The following is a 27153-nucleotide window of genomic DNA, read 5'->3' on the forward strand; positions in this document are numbered from 1 at the left end:
CAGATTAACATTTAGGGTCAGTTAAGCTTCTTTGTATTAGTAATGACAGTGAAGAAATAGTAAGAGTTAAATAAATGCGATTTAAGAGTGAAGTAAACGTCCAATCTAAAAGATAGGAATGTAGGATTAAGGTAGAAGTGAATAAATGAATAATCAGAATAACATTTAGGGTCAGTTAAGCTTCTTTGTATTAGTCATGACAGTGAAGAAATAGTAAGAGTTAAATAAATCCGATTTAAGAGTGAAGTAAATGTCAGAATGGTAGAATATTAATGTAAGATTAGGATAGAAGTGAGTAAATGAATAATCTGATTAACTTTTAGGGTCAGTTAAGCTTCTTTGTATTAGTAATGACAGTGAAGAAATAGTAAGAGTTAAATAAATCCGATTTAAGAGTGAAGTAAATGTCAGAATGGTAGAATATTAATGTACGATTAGGATAGAAGTGAATAAATGAATAATCTGATTAACATTTAGGGTCAGTTAAGCTTCTTTGTATTAGTAATGACAGTGAAGAAATACTAAGAGTTATATAAATGCGATTAAAGAGTAAAGTAAACGTACAATCTAAAAGATAGTAATGTAAGATTAGGATAGAAGTGAATAAATGAATAATCTGATTAACTTTTAGGGTTAGTTAAGCTTCTTTGTATTAGTAATGACAGTGAAGAAATAGTAAGAGTTAAATAAATCCGATTTAAGAGTGAAGTAAATGTCAGAATGGTAGAATATTAATGTAAGATTAGGATAGAAGTGAGTAAATGAATAATCTGATTAACTTTTAGGGTCAGTTAAGCTTCTTTGTATTAGTAATGACAGTGAAGAAATAGTAAGAGTTAAATAAATGCGATTTAAGAGTGAAGTAAACGTCCAATCTAAAAGATAGGAATGTAGGATTAAGGTAGAAGTGAATAAATGAATAATCAGAATAACATTTAGGGTCAGTTAAGCTTCTTTGTATTAGTCATGACAGTGAAGAAATAGTAAGAGTTAAATAAATCCGATTTAAGAGTGAAGTAAATGTCAGAATGGTAGAATATTAATGTAAGATTAGGATAGAAGTGAGTAAATGAATAATCTGATTAACTTTTAGGGTCAGTTAAGCTTCTTTGTATTAGTAATGACAGTGAAGAAATAGTAAGAGTTAAATAAATCCGACTTAAGAGTGAAGTAAATGTCAGAATGGTAGAATATTAATGTAAGATTAGGATAGAAGTGAATAAATGAATAATCTGATTAACTTTTAGGATCAGTTAAGCTTCTTTGTATTAGTAATGACAGTGAAGAAATAGTAAGAGTTAAATAAATGCGATTTAAGAGTGAAGTAAACGTCCAATCTAAAAGATAGTAATGTAGGATTAGGATAGAAGTGAATAAATGAATAATCAGATTAACATTTAGGGTCAGTTAAGCTTCTTTGTATTAGTAATGACAGTGAAGAAATAGTAAGAGTTAAATAAATCCGATTTAAGAGTGAAGTAAATGTCAGAATGGTAGAATATTAATGTAAGATTAGGATAGAAGTGAATAAATGAATAATCTGATTAACATTTAGGGTCAGTTAAGCTTCTTTGTATTAGTAATGACAGTGAAGAAATACTAAGAGTTATATAAATGCGATTAAAGAGTGAAGTAAACGTCCAATCTAAAAGATAGTAATGTAAGATTAGGATAGAAGTGAATAAATGAATAATCTGATTAACTTTTAGGGTTAGTTAAGCTTCTTTGTATTAGTAATGACAGTGAAGAAATATTTTAAGAGTTAAATAAATGCGACTTAAGAGTGAAGTAAACGTCCAATCTAAAAGATAGTAATGTAGGATTAGGATAGAAGTGAATAAATGAATAATCAGATTAACTTTTAGGGTCAGTTAAGCTTCTTTGTATTAGAAATGACAGTGAAGTAATAGTAAGAGTTAAATAAATGCGATTTAAGAGTGAAGTAAACGTCCAATCTAAAAGATAGTAATGTAGGATTAGGATAGAAGTGAATAAATGAATAATCAGATTAACTTTTAGGGTCAGTTAAGCTTCTTTGTATTAGAAATGACAGTGAAGTAATAGTAAGAGTTAAATAAATGCGATTTAAGAGTGAAGTAAACGTCCAATCTAAAAGATAGTAATGTAGGATTAGGATAGAAGTGAATAAATGAATAATCAGATTAACTTTTAGGGTCAGTTAAGCTTCTTTGTATTAGTAATGGCAGTGAAGAAATAGTAAGAGTTAAATAAATGCGATTTAAGAGTGAAGTAAACGTCCAATCTAAAAGATAGGAATGTAGGATTAAGGTAGAAGTGAATAAATGAATAATCAGAATAACATTTAGGGTCAGTTAAGCTTCTTTGTATTAGTCATGACAGTGAAGAAATAGTAAGAGTTAAATAAATCCGATTTAAGAGTGAAGTAAATGTCAGAATGGTAGAATATTAATGTAAGATTAGGATAGAAGTGAGTAAATGAATAATCTGATTAACTTTTAGGGTCAGTTAAGCTTCTTTGTATTAGTAATGACAGTGAAGAAATAGTAAGAGTTAAATAAATCCGATTTAAGAGTGAAGTAAATGTCAGAATGGTAGAATATTAATGTACGATTAGGATAGAAGTGAATAAATGAATAATCTGATTAACATTTAGGGTCAGTTAAGCTTCTTTGTATTAGTAATGACAGTGAAGAAATACTAAGAGTTATATAAATGCGATTAAAGAGTGAAGTAAACGTACAATCTAAAAGATAGTAATGTAAGATTAGGATAGAAGTGAATAAATGAATAATCTGATTAACTTTTAGGGTTAGTTAAGCTTCTTTGTATTAGTAATGACAGTGAAGAAATAGTAAGAGTTAAATAAATCCGATTTAAGAGTGAAGTAAATGTCAGAATGGTAGAATATTAATGTAAGATTAGGATAGAAGTGAGTAAATGAATAATCTGATTAACTTTTAGGGTCAGTTAAGCTTCTTTGTATTAGTAATGACAGTGAAGAAATAGTAAGAGTTAAATAAATGCGATTTAAGAGTGAAGTAAACGTCCAATCTAAAAGATAGGAATGTAGGATTAAGGTAGAAGTGAATAAATGAATAATCAGAATAACATTTAGGGTCAGTTAAGCTTCTTTGTATTAGTCATGACAGTGAAGAAATAGTAAGAGTTAAATAAATCCGATTTAAAAGTGAAGTAAATGTCAGAATGGTAGAATATTAATGTAAGATTAGGATAGAAGTGAGTAAATGAATAATCTGATTAACTTTTAGGGTCAGTTAAGCTTCTTTGTATTAGTAATGACAGTGAAGAAATAGTAAGAGTTAAATAAATCCGATTTAAGAGTGAAGTAAATGTCAGAATGGTAGAATATTAATGTAAGATTAGGATAGAAGTGAATAAATGAATAATCTGATTAACATTTAGGGTCAGTTAAGCTTCTTTGTATTAGTAATGACAGTGAAGAAATACTAAGAGTTATATAAATGCGATTAAAGAGTGAAGTAAACGTACAATCTAAAAGATAGTAATGTAAGATTAGGATAGAAGTGAATAAATGAATAATCTGATTAACTTTTAGGGTTAGTTAAGCTTCTTTGTATTAGTAATGACAGTGAAGAAATATTTTAAGAGTTAAATAAATGCGATTTAAGAGTGGGATAAACCCAATTTGATGACTTTAAAACTGTTGTGAATTCGTGTTTCTCTTCGACTGTCGATACAAATTACAAAGAATGCATCTCAAAATAATCAGTGTCAATACGAAATCGATCTTTATTTTTCTCAAAAAGAGCACCTAAAAATGTTGATATTTTAAAATGATGGAAAGAAAATGAAAATTTATTTCCAAATCTTTCCAAAATGGCTTGTAACGATTTTTACTACTTAAAAATATAAATAAAAACCGCGACAATAAAAATTACAAAAATAATATAATTTCAAAATAAATAATTTAAATAAACCATTAAATAATCAAATAAATCAAAAACAACAAAATAAATGATATTGAAAAATATACAAACAATTCACACAAAAAATATAAATTATATTTCAGTCAAAATCAACATGAAAAAAGGGCCTGACGTCAGGAATTCAATTACAGAATATATAAAAATACGCAATCAATAAATTAAATACATAAACACATACAAATTAAAAAATATATAAAGAAATTGGTCAACTTAAATACAATAAAAATTATAAATAATACGTTAAAAACAGCAAAGAGATATTTAAAATAATTATTAATACACAATTCGCCTCGCGACCAAATTCACTCTCTTATAATTAAATCAATCAGAAAATAAAATCACACGTCATACTCATTAATGAACAATTTGTGAAATTCTGGTCATTGTGAAATTTTTTACCCTAAATAATTAGGTGTAAAGATCTTGTATTAAATTTAGGCACAACTTACGGAGCATTCTCTGCAACTCTCGCAATGATTCTGTCAGATCAAAAATCCAGGGAATGTGCATCGTTCAACATCCGAGCATTATCGTTGATCCTGGCTTTATTAATATAGCAATCCTTTCTTTCATGATTCTATTAAATCCGATTGATATTAACGGCCACACTTTATATAAATAAAACAAAAAAAATGGATTTGATAAATAAAAGACTAATTACATTAAAAAAAAGAAATTAAAACAAATATTTTGACTACAAAGACAACTACCTTTCCGTGTCCTCGGCCGGCACGTGAGAGTGTAGCCGCAGCTGAATCCGTGGTCGACGAATTGCGAAAGTCGATTATTAAATTAATTATTCGCACTTTTCACCGACCCCGCGATTCAACCCGCAAACTCCCACTTATGCCTAATTTCACGAGAACACGGAAATTAGACAAAATTTATCAATTACTCGGACGTCGAACCGGTCACATTTGCCAGGGGCCAAAGGTTATAATATCATATGATATCGCACCGCTTCAGGCTAGAGAATTTCTTGCTAATCAACATAAATTTTACAAGTAACAAGAAATTTTTTTTCAAAAAATCTGATTTTTTGGAATGCGAAAAATGAAATTTGTGAAATGGGATAGTTACGAAATCGACACCCAGGATAGACAATATATGCTGACGTTTTGGTGAAACTTTTTATAAAGAAATTAATGTAGACGTCAGCTACACAAAGCTTCTAACCGCAAGAGCTACACAAAAGGGAGACCTTTCGATTAAAATCACAGGCAATTCTAACAAGGAGGCTTTCACCGGTCAGGATCATTAAAATTTGTTTTTTAGGCTGCTTAATTTAGAAAAGTGTCTAGGTGCTAAGTTTTATGCCACTGATGTTTCGAATACGACCAAATGGTCAAGAATTGTAAAATTGCGTACCAATCGAGATCGTGCTGCTTATGAATCTGAAGTCCTGTTTTCAAAATTCAAAATGACGTACAATTTTTAAAAAATCAAAAATTTCTCTTCTCGTACCGTTCATTTTTAAAATTTATAATTTTTCTTTTGGGTTTCGGTCAGTTTTTTCCTACACTGTGAAATGCCCCAAATATTCAAAGTTTTATAAAATTAGTTTATAATTAGATAATTTAAAAACTAGATATTTTGTTTATAAACAAGATTTAAATACGTATATATTATTTATTTTAATAAAACTTGGAATTTAATTTTCTTATTGAGCATAAGTGAGTAGTGAATATATGTGTATAATTAAATTTTAAGCAAAAAGCTGACTCGAACATAAAATTAGATCTTCACACAGGAGTTTTGATCGTGATTTTACAGGGTATACTCGGTTCTGGCTTTGCTTTGAAAGTGCAACAAAAGCAGAGGCAGAAACACTTTAACCGACAAATTCCGGCGGCTGCAATGTTAATACAGTGTTTATGGAGGTGTTACGCGGCAGATAAGGCCATCAACAGTGTTGCCACGTGGAATATTTACATAAAGGATCCAACACCAGCCGGACAACCATCGACACCACTGGGAAAGGTGAGCCTGCTTATGAATAATATTTGTCTTTTTTGTATTTCTTTTTTTTTGGTAGAAATATTCTTTGTCAAGTAGAACACTGTTGCATCTAATTGTCGGTGTTTTTTATTTTATTTAGTTGCTTCGGATGTTTCTAGATATTTGATTAAAAAAAACTGTTGTTTTTACTTGAATATTGTCATGAATTTGTTAGAACCACATAATTCTTGTATACCCTATCTAATTGTTTAATTTTTTATTTGATCTCTTGATTCTTTGGTTAAAAAAATAAAATTAATAATTATATTAATTTTAATTTGATGAAATGCTGTGCTTATAAATTTTCCACGTGAAAAGATTCCTTATTGGGAAAAGCTTCAAGGAATTGAACCAATCAAAACCTCTCTCTTTTTTATATTCAATTTCCCCCCCAAAAAAATAATTATCATCTCAACTTAATTTTACGTATTTTCAAAAATAGTCCCTCATCTTATATTGAATCATTTACAATCGAAGAAAAACAACTTTTTTCAATACTCTTTTACACTGTTTTACTCTTATATTTTCATCTCTATTGCTTTTGTGAGATCATTAAAATTACTGGGTCAAAAAAGAAAACAAAAAGCAGAAGAAAATGTGCATATACTAAAATGAAAATGAGTTTCGCTGGGGAATTTTTTTGTTCACTATATACACTGATGACTGTTTAACAGGATGCACACGTCAAGACAAAATGCATATACAAAAGAAATACTCCTAAAAGCCTTACGCATTATTATTCTCTTTGTGTTGCGCAATCTCATAAAATAATCTAACTGAAAATATGACGAGAATTCCTTCATTTTTTTTTTTGAGGGAGAGAGAGAGAAAGAATAAGCGCAGCATTTCTATCACTATTTAACAAATCATCAAACTAAAAGCATAAAATTTGTTAAAACTCATTCTCAAGTAGTGTTATTCATAATTTGCAATTTGCATATCTAATATTCCCTATGGGATTCAACGTAGACTCCTATATGGTGTTAAGGAATGTGGGAACCCATATAACTTCCTATTTATTTTCCAATATTGAAAATTAAATAGGTTTCTATTTCATATGGGTTCTCATAGGAACCCATATAATTTTCCATATTAAATAAATAATTTCAATAGAAGAAATTCACCATATTGGAAATTTACATGGGTTCCTATGGGAACCCATATGGGTTTGTATGGGTTCTCATAGGAACCCATATATAATTTTTCATATGGGATCCTGCGTAGGATCCTGTAGTGTTAAGCAATATAGGAACTCACATAACTTCAAATATATTTCCCCACGTGGGATCTCATTCGTATCTTTTGAATTATACAGCAAATATAATAACCGATATAGGAACCCATATGAAAATTTACATGAAAACTTACATAGGTTCCTATTTCAAAATATAGTAACCTTAATGGAAACCTATATGGGAATATATATTTCAAATATATCATTTATATGGGAACCCATATAGATTTCCAGATCAGTATTAAAGTTTCTTAATTGGAACCCATAACTTTATAAGAACCTATATTGGATTTTGTATTTCAAGTATATATAATTTAAATAAGAACCCACATAGATGCCCATACAGGTTTATTATATTTACAAGTGAAAACCCATATAATATTCCTTCTTAAGAACCTATATAGGATTTTGTTGTTGAAGAGTATATTTTAAATAAGAGCCCATATATGGGATTTAATTTAAATTCTTCTTCTTTTATTATTAAAATTATTATTCTTATACTATAGGTTTATTATATTTGCAAATGGAAACCCATATAGGATTTTATATTTCAAGTATATAATTCATATGAGAATTCATATAGGTTCCCATACAAGTTATTATTTTTTGAAACAGGACCTATGTGGGTTTCCATGTAGGCTCTCATATGGGTTTTTATATTTGTTGTTTAATTTAAAAAATACAAATTGGAACCCACGTAGGATATATAGTAACCCATGTGAGTTCCCACATTTCTTAACAGCACATAGAATTCAATGTAGAAACCATATGAAAAATTAAATAGGTTCCCATATAGGTTCGTATAGAAACCTATGAGTTCTTATAGGAACCCATATGATTTTTCAATATAAGATTATTTAATAAATTTTTTACATAAAATAGTAATAATTTTTATACTTATTTATTTAATTATAAGTAATAAATATATACATTAACCATGTGGAGGGAATTTAAGAAATCACCTCCAGAAGTCTTTCTAAAATCTATCCACATGAGAAAATAATGTTTAATTATTATTTTTTCTATTTCTTTCTCTGAATTGTTGTTTTACTGTTTAGTTTCAAGAAAAAAAGTATATATTAATATACAATTTTTGAAATGATGCACGTTCCTATTTGCACAGTTGTTTTTCTTGTGTTTTGAGGAGTGTTTAATGTTTGATGTTGTTCATTAAAAAAAAATTCTTTTTTTTACTATATAAAGAAAAATATATGTATTTCACTATATGATAGGAGGTTGGTTAATAGTTTTCGATATATGTATGTTTGTTCAAATGCATAAATTGAAATTTTGCTTGGAGCAATTAAAGACAACTAATACATATATATAGAGAGTTTGAAATTACAATAGAGAACGAGTTTATATATATATATATATATATATATATATATATATATATATATATATATATATATATATATAGTTATACGTATAATAATCTCCTTTATTGATGAATAACTCAAGGAGAAATACTGTTTTGTTATCGAATTTCATTACAAAAGTCAATTAAAGTTTAATGACCGAACAACAATTCAATATTTTCAATTTAATTCTCTCATCATTATAATAAAACGCTAAATTTAATTAGTTTTGTTAAATTGTCCTTTTGAAATGTATACAATTCCATTAATTGTATTGCTTATCCCTTTGATTGTTTTGCAACATTATAATCAAATCTGTGGAATAAATAATTTTGAGAAATAAAAAAAAATTATTTGACCTGACTGGAATTTTTTTTTATTGTTATATTTTTTTTTATCATTCAGTCCTTATTGTATACTCTGTTTTATCCAGTAATTTTAATGAATCCGCCCACAGAGGGTTGTAACTTTTTAGTAACGCCCCTTTTTGGGCGTGGTCTATAATTTTTAAAGGAGTAACTCATTTATTTACTTTGACCTTCACTTGGGGTTTACTTAGTTTTTATTTATCATTATTTATTATTATTTTCTTTAGTTCTCGACTTATAAATGTTTGCAATACTAAAAATTAATGCCCACTGTAGGCGTTGTTTAAATGGTTCCCAATCAAAAATGTCAGTCACTCCTAAAATAGGCGTTTGTTTTATTAGAAGAACACCATTCCAAGTTATATTTAAAAGAATCGTTACCAATTTTCGAATTAAAAAGTTTATAACCGTAAAAATAAACGCCCACTGTGGGCGTGGTTTAGAATGGTTCCTGTCTATAAAAATAAGCCACGCCCAAAGTGGGCGTTTTCTCCTCTTGAAGTCCTATGAAGTTTATAGATAAATCCTCAAAAGCGGCTAGAATTTTTCAGCCACGCCTAAAATGGGCGTCTTCTTATTCTATATTAGAAGACACGCCCACTTTGGGCGTGGCTGAAAAAATCTCCACCCCTATAATGATTTGTAAAAATTTTAATAACTCCTCCTTATGATTATTTATTTGTTTTCTTTATTTTTTTAATTTATATATTATTCATTTATTTATAAAATTTTTCTTCGTGAATTTTTTTTCCGATTTTAACAATATTTTTTCTAATCTTTTAAAGGGAAAGGATAATTTTTTCTAGCATCGCCTTTTTAGGCTGTGAAATAAGCATTTTTTCCCATTACTGTTTATTTAGAAAAAAAGTTTCTGTTCTTATATTTAGAAAAAAAAAATTGTTTTCAACACGAAAAATAATGAAAATAAGGTATGAGAAATTTGTCAAGAGAAAATCGATACCTCCATGTATTACAATCCTATCTTATGGTGAAGGTTAATACAGTCCTATCTTGCGGTAACGTTCTATACAGTTCTATCTTGAAGTGACCGTTTATACCATTCTATCTCAAATTTGCCAATTTTGCGTAAGAGCCAAATTAAAAGTAAATTCCATATTAAAAATATTAATGACAGTTTGATATTCATAAGATAATTTTTATGTAATTCTTTAAAGATTTTTCTATCATAATATACATAAATAAAACACAATTATATAAAATCAAGCCAAGAAAATGCATTCTTAATACGTCTACAAAGGTTAATTAACCTAATTTTATGACAGGTTAATATTTCACGGGATAGTGGAATGATAAAAATAATGTTGTTAGTTTTCTTGTTTAATTTTAATTATCAATTATTATTAGTTAAAATAAACGTATCATTTTTATGAGTTTTAAGTATAGATACAAATATTTAAATAAGTAAGTAAACGAGGTTTTGATTGTAGAAAATTTTTACACAAGTGAGAATACAAATAGAATAATAATAAAATAATTTAAAAATCTACATTATTTTACTTTAATAAACGTTGAAAACGTCACTCCAATATAGAATTAATAAGTATGTTTCAAGGATTATATTATACTAGTATTTTATTATATATTTCACAAACGATAACAAGATTATAAATTACAATATAATTATAATAATAAAAGTATCTGTAATATTAGTCAAAATAGTCAATCCGAGTCTGAATTCGAATGATCTCAATTTCTACGTCAGAACAAGTCTCTCCTGGTGTAAGAAAAGTTAAAATAAAGCAAAATTAACAGATAAAATAATCACTTTATAAATTTATATATTTTTATTATTATTCAGTAAAGAATTTTTTTCCTGATGGCATACTTAAATCCAAAGGGATATCCATTTTCTACCTTTTGTTCTTTTTTGCTTTTCTAACGCGATTATACGAATCACATGTGTATATTTTTTTTGACAGATACAAAAACAAAAGAAAGATAGAACACTTTTACTTGGAAGATAAAACTTGTTATTATTTCTAATTACTGTTTTTTATAAATATCCTAATTAATATAACTATTTTAGGTGTTACCATCTAATACAGAATATTTTCTTCTATAATTTTAGCAAAAAACTGAAAAATTGAAAATTTTGAGATAGAATGGTATAAACCGTCACTTCAAGATAGAACTGTATAAAACGTTACCGCAAGATAGGACTGTATTAACCTTCACCGTAAGATAGGATTGTAATACATGGAGGTATCGAAATGATATTAGACGAAAATTAGTTCTCAATTATGAACTTAGGGCTTTGCTGGACTCTTGAGTTTCGCTGTTTTGAATTAGGTTTGCGAGGTTTGCAAATCGTCGGAAAACTTCGTTTTTGTAGGAAAATTCTCTCTAAATGTTATTATATTGAAAAGTTTTAAATTAAACTGACAATGGAAAGAATTGTTTTTTAATAGAATGTTATTATTTATAGTAATATTATAATATTTTAACAATCTTATTTTAATAAAGTTATTAATATTAAACTATTTTATGCATAATTTTTATTTAAATATCTGAATATTAAGTTATATTAATAATTAATAATATTAGAGTATTGAAATTAGTTTACTTTGAACTTTGCAGTAAATAAAAATTTGTTTCGTATTTTTTTTTTTGCAATGTAAATAATTTACAGGCAAAAAAAAAATAAATCCATTAACATTAGTTTGATTATAAAACGTTGTGACTAATTAATACCGATGGAAATATTAACGAAAACATATCAAGGAGGTGGTTTAATCTTTCACCTGGGAAATTGAATTATTTCGTAAGGGAATTCGCGCATACTCCACTGGGAAAATTTATAGATTAATTATTAGCTTCGTTAACGACAAGCTCTTTTAAAGTTATATATCTATGTACGTTGTATATACATGTATGTATGTGATTATATGTGTTTGTGAGAGACGAGCCTCAAATTACAAGAAAATTTTTCACTATATATAGTCAAAGTTATAGAAAAAATATTTTAAAAGGGTAGCTCCATGCCTAAAAAATCAAAGTTGTCCCCTACTTCTTCGATTTTGTTAAAACATCGAAAATTTGAAATGGAATACATGCCAGTAAAAAACCCTAAATCGATTTCGAAAAATTTTGAAAAATTTTGGATTTACGAGGTTTTTAAAAATTTTTTTGAAATTTTGAAAATGGTATATCTCAAAGGAAAATGAATAAAATTTAATGAAATTTTCAGGGAATGCTTATTGTTTACAGACAATTTAAGAAAATATTTTATAAAAAAAAAAATTTTTTTTTTAAACAAATTATTTAAAAAATAATTTTTAAATAAACAATTTTTTGAAAAGTGCCATTTTTTTTTGCTTTTAATAACAACGATCCGATTCCCACTTATTTCACGAGTATTTTCCAAAAAAAAAATCGATGGAGGGTCTGAAACTTTAGGAGATATTGAATTTTTTGTCCTTGCGCGCAACCGTAAAAAGCGAATTTTCAGGCTATACTCTGCATACAAACTAATGTTCAAAATCACCTATAATTCGTAAATTTTAACCGAATTCAATTTTTCTTTTTGGAAAATGTCAGGCTATAAATTTGTAAGAATACTGTGCATTTTTTAAATTTATATTTGTTTAAACAAATTATTATTATTATTGTTAATTACTAACTTTTCATATATTGTACCTAGAGAGGTGTATTTTTTCCAATTTTGCAATTTACCGGACCTTACATAAATACAGATGCAGATTTAAAACATAATTATTAATATTTAAGCATGATTTAAACAAATTATTATTGTTTATTTCTAATTATTTACGAAATAGTATACTAGAAAGATGCAGTTTTTTCTAATCATGCAAATTGACCAAACTTTTTCAAATCCCGATTTACATTAAAAATAAAATTATAATTTAAACAAAAATAAGAATAATAATAATAATTTGTTTAAAAATTGTTTAAATAATAATTGTACTTTTAATTTTAATCTGGGCATGCCTATGCCAAAAAATTAAAGTTGTTCCCTAGTTCTTTGATTTCTATGAAATCAGTAGTTTATTATTATAGCTCTGGAATAAAAGCTTAACTAATATATTTTTTTAAAACAATTATTGTTATAAACATTTTTCGCAACAAAAATTTAATAAATTTTATGAAATATTTTTGACAAAGTAAATAATGATATTACATACCTACTAACGATAGGATAAGTGTTTTAGTTGTGCTGCGGTTTATTGTTATAAAAATTTTTTATTGACAAAAAATTAATAAACTTTCTTAAATTTATATGACAAATTAAATAATCCAAACAAAATAACATCGTAATACAAATTAAATAATTTTATCATTATTTACTTCAGTTAAAACTCATCTGTTTAAAATAATTGTTTATAAGAATTGACCTGGTTAAAAAATTGTTTAAATAATTGTTAATAACAATTAAATTTAATATTAATTGTGTTATTTTACTTTCCAAAAGTTAATTTTACTTAATTTTGTAAAATCAATAAAGTGTTTTTGTTCTCAATGTCTCCGAAAGTATTTAAATTTCAAAAGCTTTCAATATAGGTAATTTGTTATTTATTTAATATTTATAATCGTGATTAACAAATAATTATAAAATCGTTTTCACACTTTTCATTTGCGAGTGTTCTGGGACAATTTCTCGAAGTTTCATAGAAATCGAAGAACTAGGGGACAACTTTAATTTTTTTGGCATGGACATTCTCAGATTAAAATTAAAAGTACAATTATTATTTAAACAATTTTTAAACAAATTATTATTATTATTCTTATTTTTGTTTAAATTATAATTTTATTTTAATGTAAATCGGGATTTGAAAAAGTTTGGTCAATTTGCATGATTAGAAAAAACTGCATCTTTCTAGTATACTATTTCGTAAATAATTAGAAATAAACAATAATAATTTGTTTAAATCATGCTTAAATATTAATAATTATGTTTTAAATCTGCATCTGTATTTATGTAAGGTCCGGTAAATTGCAAAATTGGAAAAAATACACCTCTCTAGGTACAATATATGAAAAGTTAGTAATTAACAATAAAAATAATAATTTTTTTAAACAAATATAAATTTAAAAAATGCACAGTATTCTTACAAATTTATAGCCTGACATTTTCCAAAAAGAAAAATTGAATTCGGTTAAAATTTACGAATTATAGGTGATTTTGAACATTAGTTTGTATGCAGAGTATAGCCTGAAAATTCGCTTTTTACGGTTGCGCGCAAGGACAAAAAATTCAATATCTCCTAAAGTTTCAGACCCTCCATCGATTTTTTTTTTGGAAAATACTCGTGAAATAAGTGGGAATCGGATCGTTGTTATTAAAAGCAAAAAAAAATGGCACTTTTCAAAAAATTGTTTATTTAAAAATTATTTTTTAAATAATTTGTTTAAAAAAAAAATTTTTTTTTTTATAAAATATTTTCTTAAATTGTCTGTAAACAATAAGCATTCCCTGAAAATTTCATTAAATTTTATTCATTTTCCTTTGAGATATACCATTTTCAAAATTTCAAAAAAATTTTTAAAAACCTCGTAAATCCAAAATTTTTCAAAATTTTTCGAAATCGATTTAGGGTTTTTTACTGGCATGTATTCCATTTCAAATTTTCGATGTTTTAACAAAATCGAAGAAGTAGGGGACAACTTTGATTTTTTAGGCATGGAGCTACCCAAAAGTAAGAAGAAAAACTTTTAAAATTAGCTCTAGTGTAGTGTAGAAATAATATATATACATCATTCCTCCTTTAATTTTAAGAATAACGCTAGTAATTAAAATTTTAGAAAAAGAAATTTCATATAGAAACTTTTTTATCAAACTTTTTTTTCCCAACTTTAAACAGAGAGTTTGATGTAGAAAATAAAGAGTTATGAAATTAAGCAGCGTTGACTTTTATGAATTTTAAAAATTGATAAACGTCCCTAATGTATTTCAGTTGATTTGTGTAAAGAAGATGGTATGTAAATGGTTACGATTTATTTCAATTTTTACTATTTTGCATGTTTCATTTTTTTATCCAATAATTTTTTTCACTTTTCTTTACACCTAATAACCGACTTATTAATCTCGTACATATTTCATAAATATATAAATGTATATGCATATGTGTGATATGCAATATATAAAATATATTATACAATATAAAATATATAAAATTACTTTTATTAAAAGTTTCAGTTTAATTCCATAAAACTAAAATCAGTTTCTGTTGATTATTTTAGATGCAAAGAAGATTTAAACGTCAGTGGTTTTACTTAGAGTTAATAATCTACTTTGAGTACTTTTATTTCAAAAACTACAAACATAACCTCAAATTTTTTGCTTTATTAATTACTTTTCTTCAATGCACGTCACACATTATATATAATATATAATATATAATATATAATATATAATATATAATATATAATATATAATATATAATATATAATATATAATATATAATAAATAATATATAATATATAATATATAATATATAATATATAATATATAATATATAATATATAATATATAATATATAATATATAATATCCTTATTAATAAAATCAGACTTTTGTCTGTACATTGCATAGAATTCAAAATTTCTATTATATTCCTTCTTTTTACACTCTAAGGAATGCGAAAATACTATTAAGAAAATTATGTGTGTATGTGTATATGTGTGTATGTGTGTATGTGTGTATGTGTGTATGTATGTCCGCAAATTTTCGACCGCGTATCACGGAAAAACGGTTCGATCGTTTGAAGTGAAACTTGGCAGTCTTTTAGGCATTAGCCTAACTTAAAATCCTAGCGATAGTAGATTAAAAAATATTAATATGGACGAAAGTTATGCCATTTTTTCAAAAATTCGAAAATTCGAAATTTTTAGTTTTTTCATATACTTTAGTGAATTGTACTTAAACTTGGTACAGGGTTAATTTTAGTGTTTCTTATTAAGATTTAATCGTCAGAATAATAAAATTTTGAATAACAAATAAAAAGTGTTAGATTTAAATATTGAAAAATTAAAAAGTTTAAAAATTGAAATTTTTTTGTAATTAATTTTTATACGGTTGTATTTCTTAGGTCAACAATAAAAATTTGTTGTTGAAATCATAAGTTTACTTTCTTAAAAGAATTCTATTAGGTCAGAATATTAACAATATCCATATAATTAATATGAGACTTTTGTCAGTATGTTGCACATAATTCAAAATTGCTATTATATTTTATTAATTAATGATCAAAAAATGAAAAACTCAAATTTCATTCTGATGACTAAATTGTAATAAAAAATACTAAAATTAACCCTGTATAAAATTTAAGTAAAATTAATGACAATAATTATTTCAAAAGATAAATTTTGAATTTTAAAAATTTTGAAAATATATAGCACTAGCTGTCATGTCGTACCCGTCTTCGACGGGTTTTAGTTTCTACCAATACATTTAACAATGTTTCTACCAATCTGCGGAAAATCAAAAATACCCGGGATAAATTAATTAATAATTAATAATTAATAATTAGTTAATTAATAATAATTAATAATTAGTTAATAATTAATTAATTAATAATTAGTTACCATTAGCTATTTCGGTAGTATAATTATACTATTTGAATAGTCTCCACCCTTTAGCAAAAAATAAAAAATTATCAAAAATTCGAGAAACCGAATTTCTTAAAATTTAACATTTTTTTCTTCTCTTTTATATCATTAAGCTTCATTATTTTTGTACTCTTCAAAAATACTTTACTTATATTTAATAGTCTCCACCCTTTGGTAAAAAATCTAAAATTATGGAAAATTAGCAAAAATTCATAAACCGAATTTATTAAAATTCAACATTTTTTCTTCTCTTTTATGGCTTTTGGCTTCATTATTTTTGGGCTCTTCAAAAATACTTTACCTAATTTGTTATCTCCACCCTTTGGTAAAAAATCTAAAATTATGGAAAAATAGCAAAAATGCAAAAAAATGAATTTCTTAAAATTAAACATTTTTCCTTCTTTTTATGGCATTTAGCTTTATTATTTTTGTGCTCTTAAAAAATACTTTACTTATTCAATAGTCTCCACCCTTCGGTAAAAAATCTAAAATTATGGAAAATTAGCAAAAATTCAAAAAACCGAATTTCTTAAAATTCAACATTTTTCCTTCTTTTTTGTAGCATTTAGCTTTATTATTTTTGTGCTCTTAAAAAATACTTTACCTAATTTGTTATCTCCACCCTTCGGTAAAAAATCTAAAATTATGGAAAATTAGCAAAAATTCAAAAAACCGAATTTCTTAAAATTCAACATTTTTCCTTCTTTTTTATGGCATTTAGCTAATTATTTTTGTTTAATGTAGCAAATTTTTTACTTTACATACTGATCTTTAAATAAAAAACTTTAATAACTTTTCCTGAAAAGCTTGCTTAAAGATTAAAAATCACTATTTTCTTAGAAAAAAGTTGATCTAAAAAAACGAAAAAAAATTTCAAAATACATCTTTTTTAAAAATTTTATCGTAGAAATGGGTTGTATTTATCTGAAAAAGTTAGCTAAGGATAGTTTTTTCATTCATTTTACAAAAGATAAAAAATTTGCATTTTTTTGTTTTTTTGAATTTTTTGGAAAAATGTCATAACTTTTGTTCAAGTTAATATTTTTTAATCGGATAAGGCTATGATTGTAAGTTACTTTAATACCTAATAGACTGCCAAATTTCACTTTAATTGGTTGAACCGTTTTCAATTGATGCGCGAACAAAGTTTTGCATACAGACAGAGACAGACAGAAATTTTTTTTACATTTTTAGAATTCTAATGTCTCAAAACGAAAAAATATATAAAAATTTTCAAGTTTGGAGCAATGTACAGATAGTAATCTGATTTTATTAATATAGATAATGTTCGTTCACATTAATAACTTTTAGTTTACTATAGCTACACTAAAAAAAGTTATATGATTCAAGTAATTATAATTATTTGAAAAATAATATCTTATTTAAAAAGTTTTTATTTCGATCTAATAAGAATTTATTTCGTTTAAATAATTTTATTTAGTTGAATCAAATAAATCTTAATTGGATTAATTAAATAAATACTTGACTCTAATAAATAAATTTATTTAACACAAATTATTTCTAAATTTTATATTTTTTCATGGATTGCTTCTAAACTTTCTATAGTTGAGTATTACATGTTATTTAGTCACATTTTAGCATAATTTTTCAAAAATACTTTCTTATAACGAAGATGTAAGTATAAAAATGTTTTGAATATCAAAAAATTGAAAAAATTATAATTGATACCAATTGCTATGAAGCTTAATTCAGTAGTATTTGTGGGCTCTCTGATTTAACTTTTAGAGATATCTTGATCAATGTAAAGACAAAAGTTAAACACGGTGTTTATTTTGGTTTAAAACAATTTCCGGCTTTGTCCAAATTTTTCCTGGTTTACTGGACGGGTTTTTTTTAATAATACATTTAACAGGGTGTTTACCAACCAGAAAAGACGTAAAATATCAGGGAATTTAATGTAACCGAGAAAAACTGGATCTACTTGCTATACAATTAGTTCGAATTAGACTGTACTATAACTCAAAAAACTGGAGGAAATTTTAGATTTATTTTAATACATTATATTGATTGAAGTACTACAAATTGAGAAATATTGTTTTCTGCATTTGAATTAGTTAAAAATAACTAATTTGATAATAAAAAGTCGGTCACTGTTTCAAATGGTATTATTTTCCTAATGAAATAGACAATAGTAACTAATTATTATTTTTTCCCTGTCAAATCAAATTCCCGGATATTTTCCGGTTTTCTAGGTTGGTAGATACACTGTTAAGTGCATTATCAGAAACTACAACCCGTCGAAGACGGGTACGACAGCTAGTATAATATATATAGTATTATATATATTGTATAAAATATGCAGAATGAAATTATAATATACATGTATATAAAGATGTATGTCGAGATCTGAACCACAAGACCACAAACTTGGGACGATACGAGAAAAATATTTATTTTCTTGGGAAATTAAAAAGACAGATTTAAATAATTTAAAAATTATTTTATTTCAAGAAATTATTTAAAAATTATTTATTTATTATTATATTTCGTTTCACTTATTTTACAATAATTTTAATTTTTTTTTTTTTTTGAAATTACAGGAATCTGTACCGACATATACCGACACTTGGCATGCGCATGCGCAATGAGCGCAGCAACTGATACAAAACTGGACACATAACATGAAAAAAAAATGTCGATACAGATTTCAGTAAATTTTTTTCAATTTTATTTATTTTTTTTTAAAAAGTCATTTTCTTTTGTTTAAGAGAAAATTTAAAACCCATTTATTTTCTTTCATTTGAAGGAAAGAATATAATTAAGAAAGAATTCCCGAGAAATAAAAGTTTCTTATTCTTTTATAAATATATAAAACTGAGACTATAGAGAATGATTCGACAAAGTAATTTAAAAGTACAAGGATTCTTAATATTAAAAAAACTAAAAATTAGCTTTGTTCAACTTTTTAATCTCGTATTTCAATTCAGTTATTAGATTTTCTTTCATCTTTGCTAAATAATTTTTATTTATTTTTTTTTTTATAACGAATGATTACTATGTACAGCTTCTTTTTGTATTTATTATTCCTTCTTTCTTAATTTCTTTTTTAATATATATTATATTCTTTAGTTAGTAACAAAATTTTACTCAATAAATGTTCTTTTTTTAAATAAATCTAACAAAATTTAGAATCCAACTTATTGCTTTTATTATCAGTGTGCTTTTTCTTATAAAAAAATCTTTGTTTTTGTTAATTTTTATTTTTAAATTAAAACTTATCCCTTAAAAAATTAATTTTTTTTTCTAGAGGAAAAAAAGAGGGGAGGGGGGGGGAATTATTGGATAGTTTTATCATGTCACTCAAGTGCTTTAAACAGGTTAGATTTTAAAGTGTATCTCTCCTTGTCGTGTAGAATAATAATAATAATATATAATATTTATATAAATGCCGAAATACTAAATCGTTTCTACGAATATGACTAGTTTTTATATTATCTTTTAATCGACATTGATTGCAAGTTGCACAACAATACAAGTCCATGCTGAATTACTTTCATCGCAAAACAAAAAAAAAAAAAAAGAAATAGGAAAAAAAGATAGAAATAAATAATTGAAAAAACTCACTTTTGGAAATTAATTTTAAATAATACAAAATCTTCGTATTGGTGATAAGATTTTTAAAAAATAAAAAAATTATAAACTTTGTTACACAAATTTTGTTTTTGAAATTCTTTTATTCTTTCAATCGTCTGGATTAAAAAGAAAAACAATAAATGGATATTAAATGTCCTCCGTAGAGAGGGAAACTTTGTAGGATGGAGGGGGAAGTGCGCGTGCGCAATTGGTCGCCTTCCTCACGGTGGTGGGTGAATCCCAATGGAAGGGAACGTCCAGGCAAATAAAAGCCGCAAGCATTTCGAAATTAAATCCAGTCTCTACGCCTACTTCCCCTGACATACAAACAAAAAAAAATTTTTTTAAATCCTAACAAATAAAATTAAATAGCGAAAACAAAGTTTGTTTACAATAAAATTATTTTCCACGAATTTAATAAAAAAAAAACTTCAACCCCTCCTGAAATTATTCAAAAAATATTAGAGAAAAATATTTATTCTAAAATACATCGAACTATACCTATAAAAATTAATTTTTAAAATAGAAATCAATTGTATTAATAAATTCTTTTCTACAAATTTTTTTTTAACCAAAATTAAAAACATATTTTTAGTGTAATAATTAGTCAACATTTCAGCAACAAGGGCTCAGAAAAAAAACTCTCTCACTTGATGAGAATGTAAAAAATTGAATATTTATCAAAAGGAGTTTTTTCATCATATATAGAAGTAGAAAACAAAAAAAAAGAACTTGTTGTTGGATTATGATAAATTTTGTCAGCTTTTCCGCATGAGCTTGTAAAATTTTACGCGCATTAATGTACCAAAAAAAGGAAAAAAAAAGCAATGCACGTTTTAAAGTGTTGAGCACATATATATATTTAATTTTATTTTACAATTTCTTTAAATACACATTTTTACAAAACACAATTATACTTTTTCCTGGAAGCAATCCAACAGGAAATTGTACCCTTGTGTTGAATTTTTATACCACTGAGGATGGAAATTCACGTTCGCCTTCTAATTTCATTGGCTTGTGTGTATATACATATATATTTACGTAAGTAATCTGGAAATCGAAGATTTCGTGAACTAGTGCAATATTTAGACGATAAAAATGCATATTGACACGGATGCCTTGATTTTTTTAAATAGAAAATTGCACCATAGCAATTTTTTAATACAGTTTTTTAAATAATCGCAAAGAAAAGTAATTGTTCGAGGAAAAAAAAATTCAGAAAATTTCCACCGATTAATTCCAAATATCACGAAATATTATATATATATGGGGCATTCCACGCCAAGTCGGACACCTTTTGACTTTTGCATCTCCGATTTTTTTCAAATATTTTTTTTCTTTTAGTGCTCGTTGAAATGAGCTACCATGATTTTTTTCAAATTTTTTCATTAAGCGGTTTAAGAGATACAGGTTTTTGAAAAATCACGTTTTTTACGTAAATTTTTTTCTGAAATGCTTATAACTCGGACAAAAATTGATCAATTTTGACGTTCGATATATGAAAATTTTTGTTTTTACACGTAGTTTTTGATAAAAATATTAAAAAATTTTTTTTTTAAATTTACCAAAAAAATTTTAAAAATAAAATTTAATTTTTAAGAATGTATGTATCGATCGATTTTTTTCAAAATTTTTTGTAAGAAACTGGTACTAAATTAAGAATTTTTAAGCCTAGTCTGATGATGGGCAAACGATGGGATCTATTTGTTTCTGATTTTTCAATTTTTATATTTATAGCTAAAAGTATGAAAAATGAATTACAAGACGTTCAGGATATTAATTACTTTATTGTAATTTTGAGAAAGCATATTCATATGTAGAAAAACATTTAATTTCGTGACCGTTTAAATATTTTAAAGGTTTGAGATGTAGCGGATGAACGCAGCGCGTAAAATAGAAAAAGGCCAACGCACAATGAAATCTTAAGACGTGAACTTATAACAAAACAATGAGATAGAAGAGGACAGGAGCTTTGTCTGTCCTTCTCTATCGCATTCTTACGATAATTCATTCATTTTTCATACTTTTAGCTATAAATATAAAAATTGAAAAATCAGAAACAAATAGATCCCATCGTTTGCCCATCATCAGACTATGCTTAAAAATTCTTAATTTAGTACCAGTTTCTCACAAAAAATTTTGAAAAAAATCGATCGATACATACATTCTTAAAAATTAAATTTTATTTTTAAAATTTAAATTTTTTTTGGTAAATTTAAAAAAAAAAATTTTTAATATTTTTATCAAAAACTACGTGTAAAAACAAAAATTTTCATATATCGAACGTCAAAATTGATCAATTTTTGTCCGAGTTTAAGCATTTCAGAAAAAAATTTACGTAAAAAACGTGATTTTTCAAAAACCTGTATCTCTTAAACCGCTTGATGAAAAAATTTGAAAAAAATCATGGTAGCTCATTTCAACGAGCACTAAAAGAAAAAAAATATTTGAAAAAAATCGGAGATGCAAAAGTCAAAAGGTGTCCGACTTGGCGTGGAATGCCCCATATACATGGGTTGTTGCACTATTAAATATATTTATTTGTGAGTATCTTTAATAATTGGAAAACTATTCGAATCTAAAATTTTTTTAAGATAAATATTAAATCATTACTATTATGTTCTAATAAAAATTAAGATTTAAAAAAATTTCTAATTTCTAACCTTCAAAATTTAATAATTAATCAAAATTGCTATTTTGTAACTTGTTCAAAATTATTTTCAAGATTTCAATTCAATTAATTTCTATAGAATTTTTAATTAAAATTTGTTTTGTTAATCGATTATTTTTTATAATTTTTGAGAAAGTTTCTTGAAAACTTAGGGTATTCAAAATTGAAAAAAAATCACTTAAAATATTTTTGAAATCCAGTTTGTGTTTATAATTCAATTTTACGAAACTTTAATTATTCTAAAATTTTTCAATTTACCAAAACTTCAACTAATTTCAAAATGAATTTCATATAAAATTTTGCAACAAAAAAATCATCAGAATTATTAATTAAAACTATTCATAGTTTGATAATTTGATAATTCTGATGATTTTATTTTTTTGCAACTAAAATATTCATAGTTTTTATTAATAATTCTGATGATTTTTTGTTTTTGCAAAGTTCAAATTATTCCTAGTGCAACTATAAACGGTTCATTTAAACTATTCATAGTTTTAATTAATAATTCTGATGATTTTATTTTTTTTGCAAAGTTCAAATTTTCAAAAAATTTAATTTTTCGATGAAATTTTCTTTGATACATCAAATTTTAAAATGGCGGATCAAATGTGGAGGAAGAAATTAAAAATCAATAGCATTTTCTTGAAATATGTTATTCGCGGGTTTTCAGAGTCGTTGATCATGAATATGAAATCAGATATTCAAAATTAAAATGGCGGATCCAATATGGCGGACGAAAAAATATAAATCATTTTGATTAGCTTGAAACTTTTTACTGGGGGATTTTTGGGGTCGCTGATGACGAATATACAGTCATATTTTTACAAATTTAAAATGTCGGATCCAAAATATAGCGGAAATTTTTTTCAAAAACAATTTTGTTAGTTTTAACGAAAAAAACCCTTAAGACCATATTTTATACGAATTCAACAATTTCTATCACATCCGTCATTTAAAATTTTTTAAATGTAACTTCAGTTCTGTAATTAGGAGGCCAAGAAACACTCGAGTAACAAATTTCAAGCAAATCCGTTTGATTTTTAATTTTTTTCTCCGCCATATTGGACCCGTCATTTTTACTTTTTTAAATCTAACTTCAAATTTGTAAGCAACATTTCCAAAAATCCGCGTTTAATAAGTTTTTAAATTACAGATGAAATTATTATTATTTTTACTTTTTTATATTTAAATATCAAATTTTTTTTATTCTATATAATTTTCTAAACATTCCTTATTTTTCTGAAAAAATTTATGTTTGATTAATCAAAATCGGTCAAAAATTGACCGATTTATAAAAAGAATGAAATAAATTCAATGTAAAATTCAAAAAGATTAAAGTTCTACAATTTTAGATATTTTGAAAATTTCTTTTACATATATTTTGCTCATAAATATAAAACTATAATTTCCCCAAGTTTCGTCAAATTTTAAGAACCACTTGCAGATTGTGATATTTCTGATGTGAAGTCACCTTCCTTATATATTTCGATTTTCAGTAACAGTTGTTTAAAGTAGCAAAAAAAATTACAATTATCTCAAAAACATGACTGAAAACTTTATAAACCAATGATATAGGCGAGCTTGAATTTCCAAAAAAAGAAAAAACGACACAGAAAACAATAGTGGGTAAATTGGCCTTACCATGACGTTAAAATAAAAATTAAGGTCGTGGTGGTTTTTAGTGCATGCTGTGTGTTTTATGTGTTGTAACGGGAGGGCACCGGGGGTTCAGTCTCTGATGATCCAGGTGGCCAAAAAGGCGAGTGTCCTGAAGAGGCGAAAATCCCGGAATCGAATGGATGTACAACAACAAACTCAACAGCAGCAGGCATTACCGCCGGTAACGATATCCAGTGGCGGTGGCGGCGGTGGCACAACTACCGGGCAAAATGGCTCACAACAACGAATGGAGAATGAGAACGACGTAGTCTTCTACATGGAGGAGCCAAAAGCGAGTACGCCTAATAGAGCGAGAAGAGACAATCGGTAAGTGACAAGTTGACAGCTTCTCGAAACCGAACGTGCCTTGCACCTGACAACCATTTCATTCTTCAGTGTTGTACCTAAATCCTCAAATTTCCCCCAGGGAATATTATCTCAGGAAATTCTAATAGTACATTGTGTTGGTATTTCTATATATATATATACACATACTCTATTCTTCATTTTCTTTTGAAGTTACGGAAATACATTTTTTACAATCCCCCCTACCTTCCATTCCATAGACATTTACTTTGAGAAAAAAAATACTTACTTCCTATACAATCTATGTATAGGAAAGAAAGATTTCCATAGTAAACTTTAATAATAATGCTTTTCCAAGAACTTTTTCAAGACTGTTTCACTTCAGCTATAAACGTTTTCAGTCTGCCATTAAAAGTTTTCCTCTTACTTTTTATTAATTACTCAATCCATTTTTTCCCCTTCGTTCATTCACTGTTTTTTTCTTAAAATAGCTCCTTTTGTTGTTTGAAACAAAATTAATTTTTTAGAGAGAAAAAAATTTTTGCTTTTTGAACAAATCCTTTTAAAATTTGGAGAAAATTATTGAATTTTTATCTCTGTACTGTCAAAAGCTGCATATAAATGCGGTTTGTCATTTTTTTCCATTCACAAAAGATTGAGTTGATTCAAATTTAGGGCGTGGCTGATACTGATACCGCCTTGTGGGCGTGGCTGAATTAATTTTTGTAACGCCTACTCAGGGGGTGTAACCGTCTGGTGGGCGTGACTCTCCGCTTTCTCTACCTGGACCGAAAAAAATAAAACCCCGCCCCCAATATTTCGCGCTTTTAGCCGCGCCCATTTAAGGCGTGGCTTAATAAGCCAGGCCTTGAATGTAAATTTTTCTCCTACTGTTAACAGTTTACAATTAAAAAATTTGTATATAATGACGACCATGAAAAGTGAAACCGCGCCCCTAATATTTTGCGCTTTTAGCCGCACCCATTGAAGGCGTGGCTTATTATTGATAAGCCACGCCTTAAGGGGGTGTGTCCCCTCTCTGAATCCTCTCTATTTTTTCACCTCCACGTTTTGTCGCCCACTTTTTTTGTAGTCCAAAGTAAAAACCATTTTTTTCTTCTATTCTGAATTGTTTACAATTTCAAAATTGTTGTCGAATTACGACCAGGTGGAATAAAACTCCGACCACAGTATTTTGTTCTTAGCAACAACTACTCACTTCTTGTTATTTAAATTTAGGGCATGGTTAATACTTAAACCGCCTCATGGGAATGGCTTATTGTTTTCCCCTAGCTCTATAGGTAGGCTGACTTAGTTTTCGTAACGCATACTTAAGGCGTGGCTTATCGTTAGGGCGTGTCCTGTTTTTTCTTTGAATCTTTTCTATTTTTGCACCTTCACTTTTTTTGTAGTGCAAAGTAAAAGACCATATTTTTCTCCTATTGTTAATTGTTTACAATTCAAAAAATTTATGACTGAGTGAAATGAAACCACGCCCCTAATATTTTGTGCTTTTAGCCACGCCCACTTAAGGCGTGGCTTATCATTAAGGCGTGTCTTACTTTTCTCGCTTCGAATCCTTTCTATTTTTTCACCTACACGTTTTCTCGAACCCTTTTTTTTGTTATACAGTCCAAAATGAAAGACAATTTTTCTCCTATTGTTAATTGATTAAAAAATGCAAAATATTTTTTTAAATTATTTATTCAAAATTAATTTATTTTTATAAAAAATATTGTTTTTAAAATGTATAGTAGAAAAATGATAAGTGTAATATGATAATGATTGCTTTAACGATTAGTGCCAAACTGTAGTTAACTAATTAAAAAGCACTTTCTGTTGAGAAGAGAGTGCTTGTCGAGGAAACATGTTTCTCGTGCATGTTAGTGAGAATAGTGTGTTTCCATTCTGTAGGGGAAGCCTCTTCACTTCGCAAACGAGCTCTGTGACGGAGGCTGCCAGCGACGAAATTGACATTGACATCGAGGAGCCCCAAAGAGTTACCACGTAAGCACACAAGCTTTGACTTGATGCATAAACATATATGTATTATTATTATTATTATCAATATAAGAAAATGTAATATAAAATTTTTTTTTAATATTCATATTACGTACTTGTTGCACTTATACAAAATATTTATTTAGAAAACAAAATATTTGGAAACTTTAAAAAAATATATGCAAAATTTATAGCGGAGAAAATAAAAAGAAGCAAAAAATCTGGAATATTTTTCTATCATCAGTTGAGATATAACAATAATATCGAAAAATTAACTTTAAACAACTATCTCGTAAAAATTCAAATGGAATTTCTTTAACAAGTTTGATTTTTTTTTTAAGTTAGTTTTTCAAAAACAGATTTCATAACGCACGCAATAAAGTTATAAACCATGTGCCAGTGGGGTTTAATGTGTGGAAAACTTT

The 27153-nt window shown here is 26.5% G+C and overlaps 1 protein-coding gene across 5 annotated transcripts in view; it reads left to right on the forward strand.

The window, feature by feature from the left end:
• LOC122498397 (potassium voltage-gated channel subfamily KQT member 1-like) overlaps nt 1-27153 on the forward strand; it is a 168779-nt gene that overhangs the window by 126857 nt on the left and 14769 nt on the right. For 3 of the 5 annotated variants that reach the window (XM_043606102.1, XM_043606098.1, XM_043606101.1), the window contains exons 8-11: nt 5724-5930; nt 14845-14865; nt 24495-24748; nt 26642-26734. In XM_043606102.1, the coding sequence (XP_043462037.1) occupies nt 5724-5930; nt 14845-14865; nt 24495-24748; nt 26642-26734 (575 nt within the window). The remainder of the gene's footprint in view (nt 1-5723; nt 5931-14844; nt 14866-24494; nt 24749-26641; nt 26735-27153) is intronic. The other 2 variants (XM_043606100.1, XM_043606099.1) reach the window with 2 other exon arrangements.

The sequence above is a fragment of the Leptopilina heterotoma genome, unplaced genomic scaffold, assembly GCF_015476425.1.
Source record: "Leptopilina heterotoma isolate Lh14 unplaced genomic scaffold, ASM1547642v1 Lhet_15, whole genome shotgun sequence".
Lineage (NCBI taxonomy): Eukaryota > Metazoa > Arthropoda > Insecta > Hymenoptera > Figitidae > Leptopilina > Leptopilina heterotoma.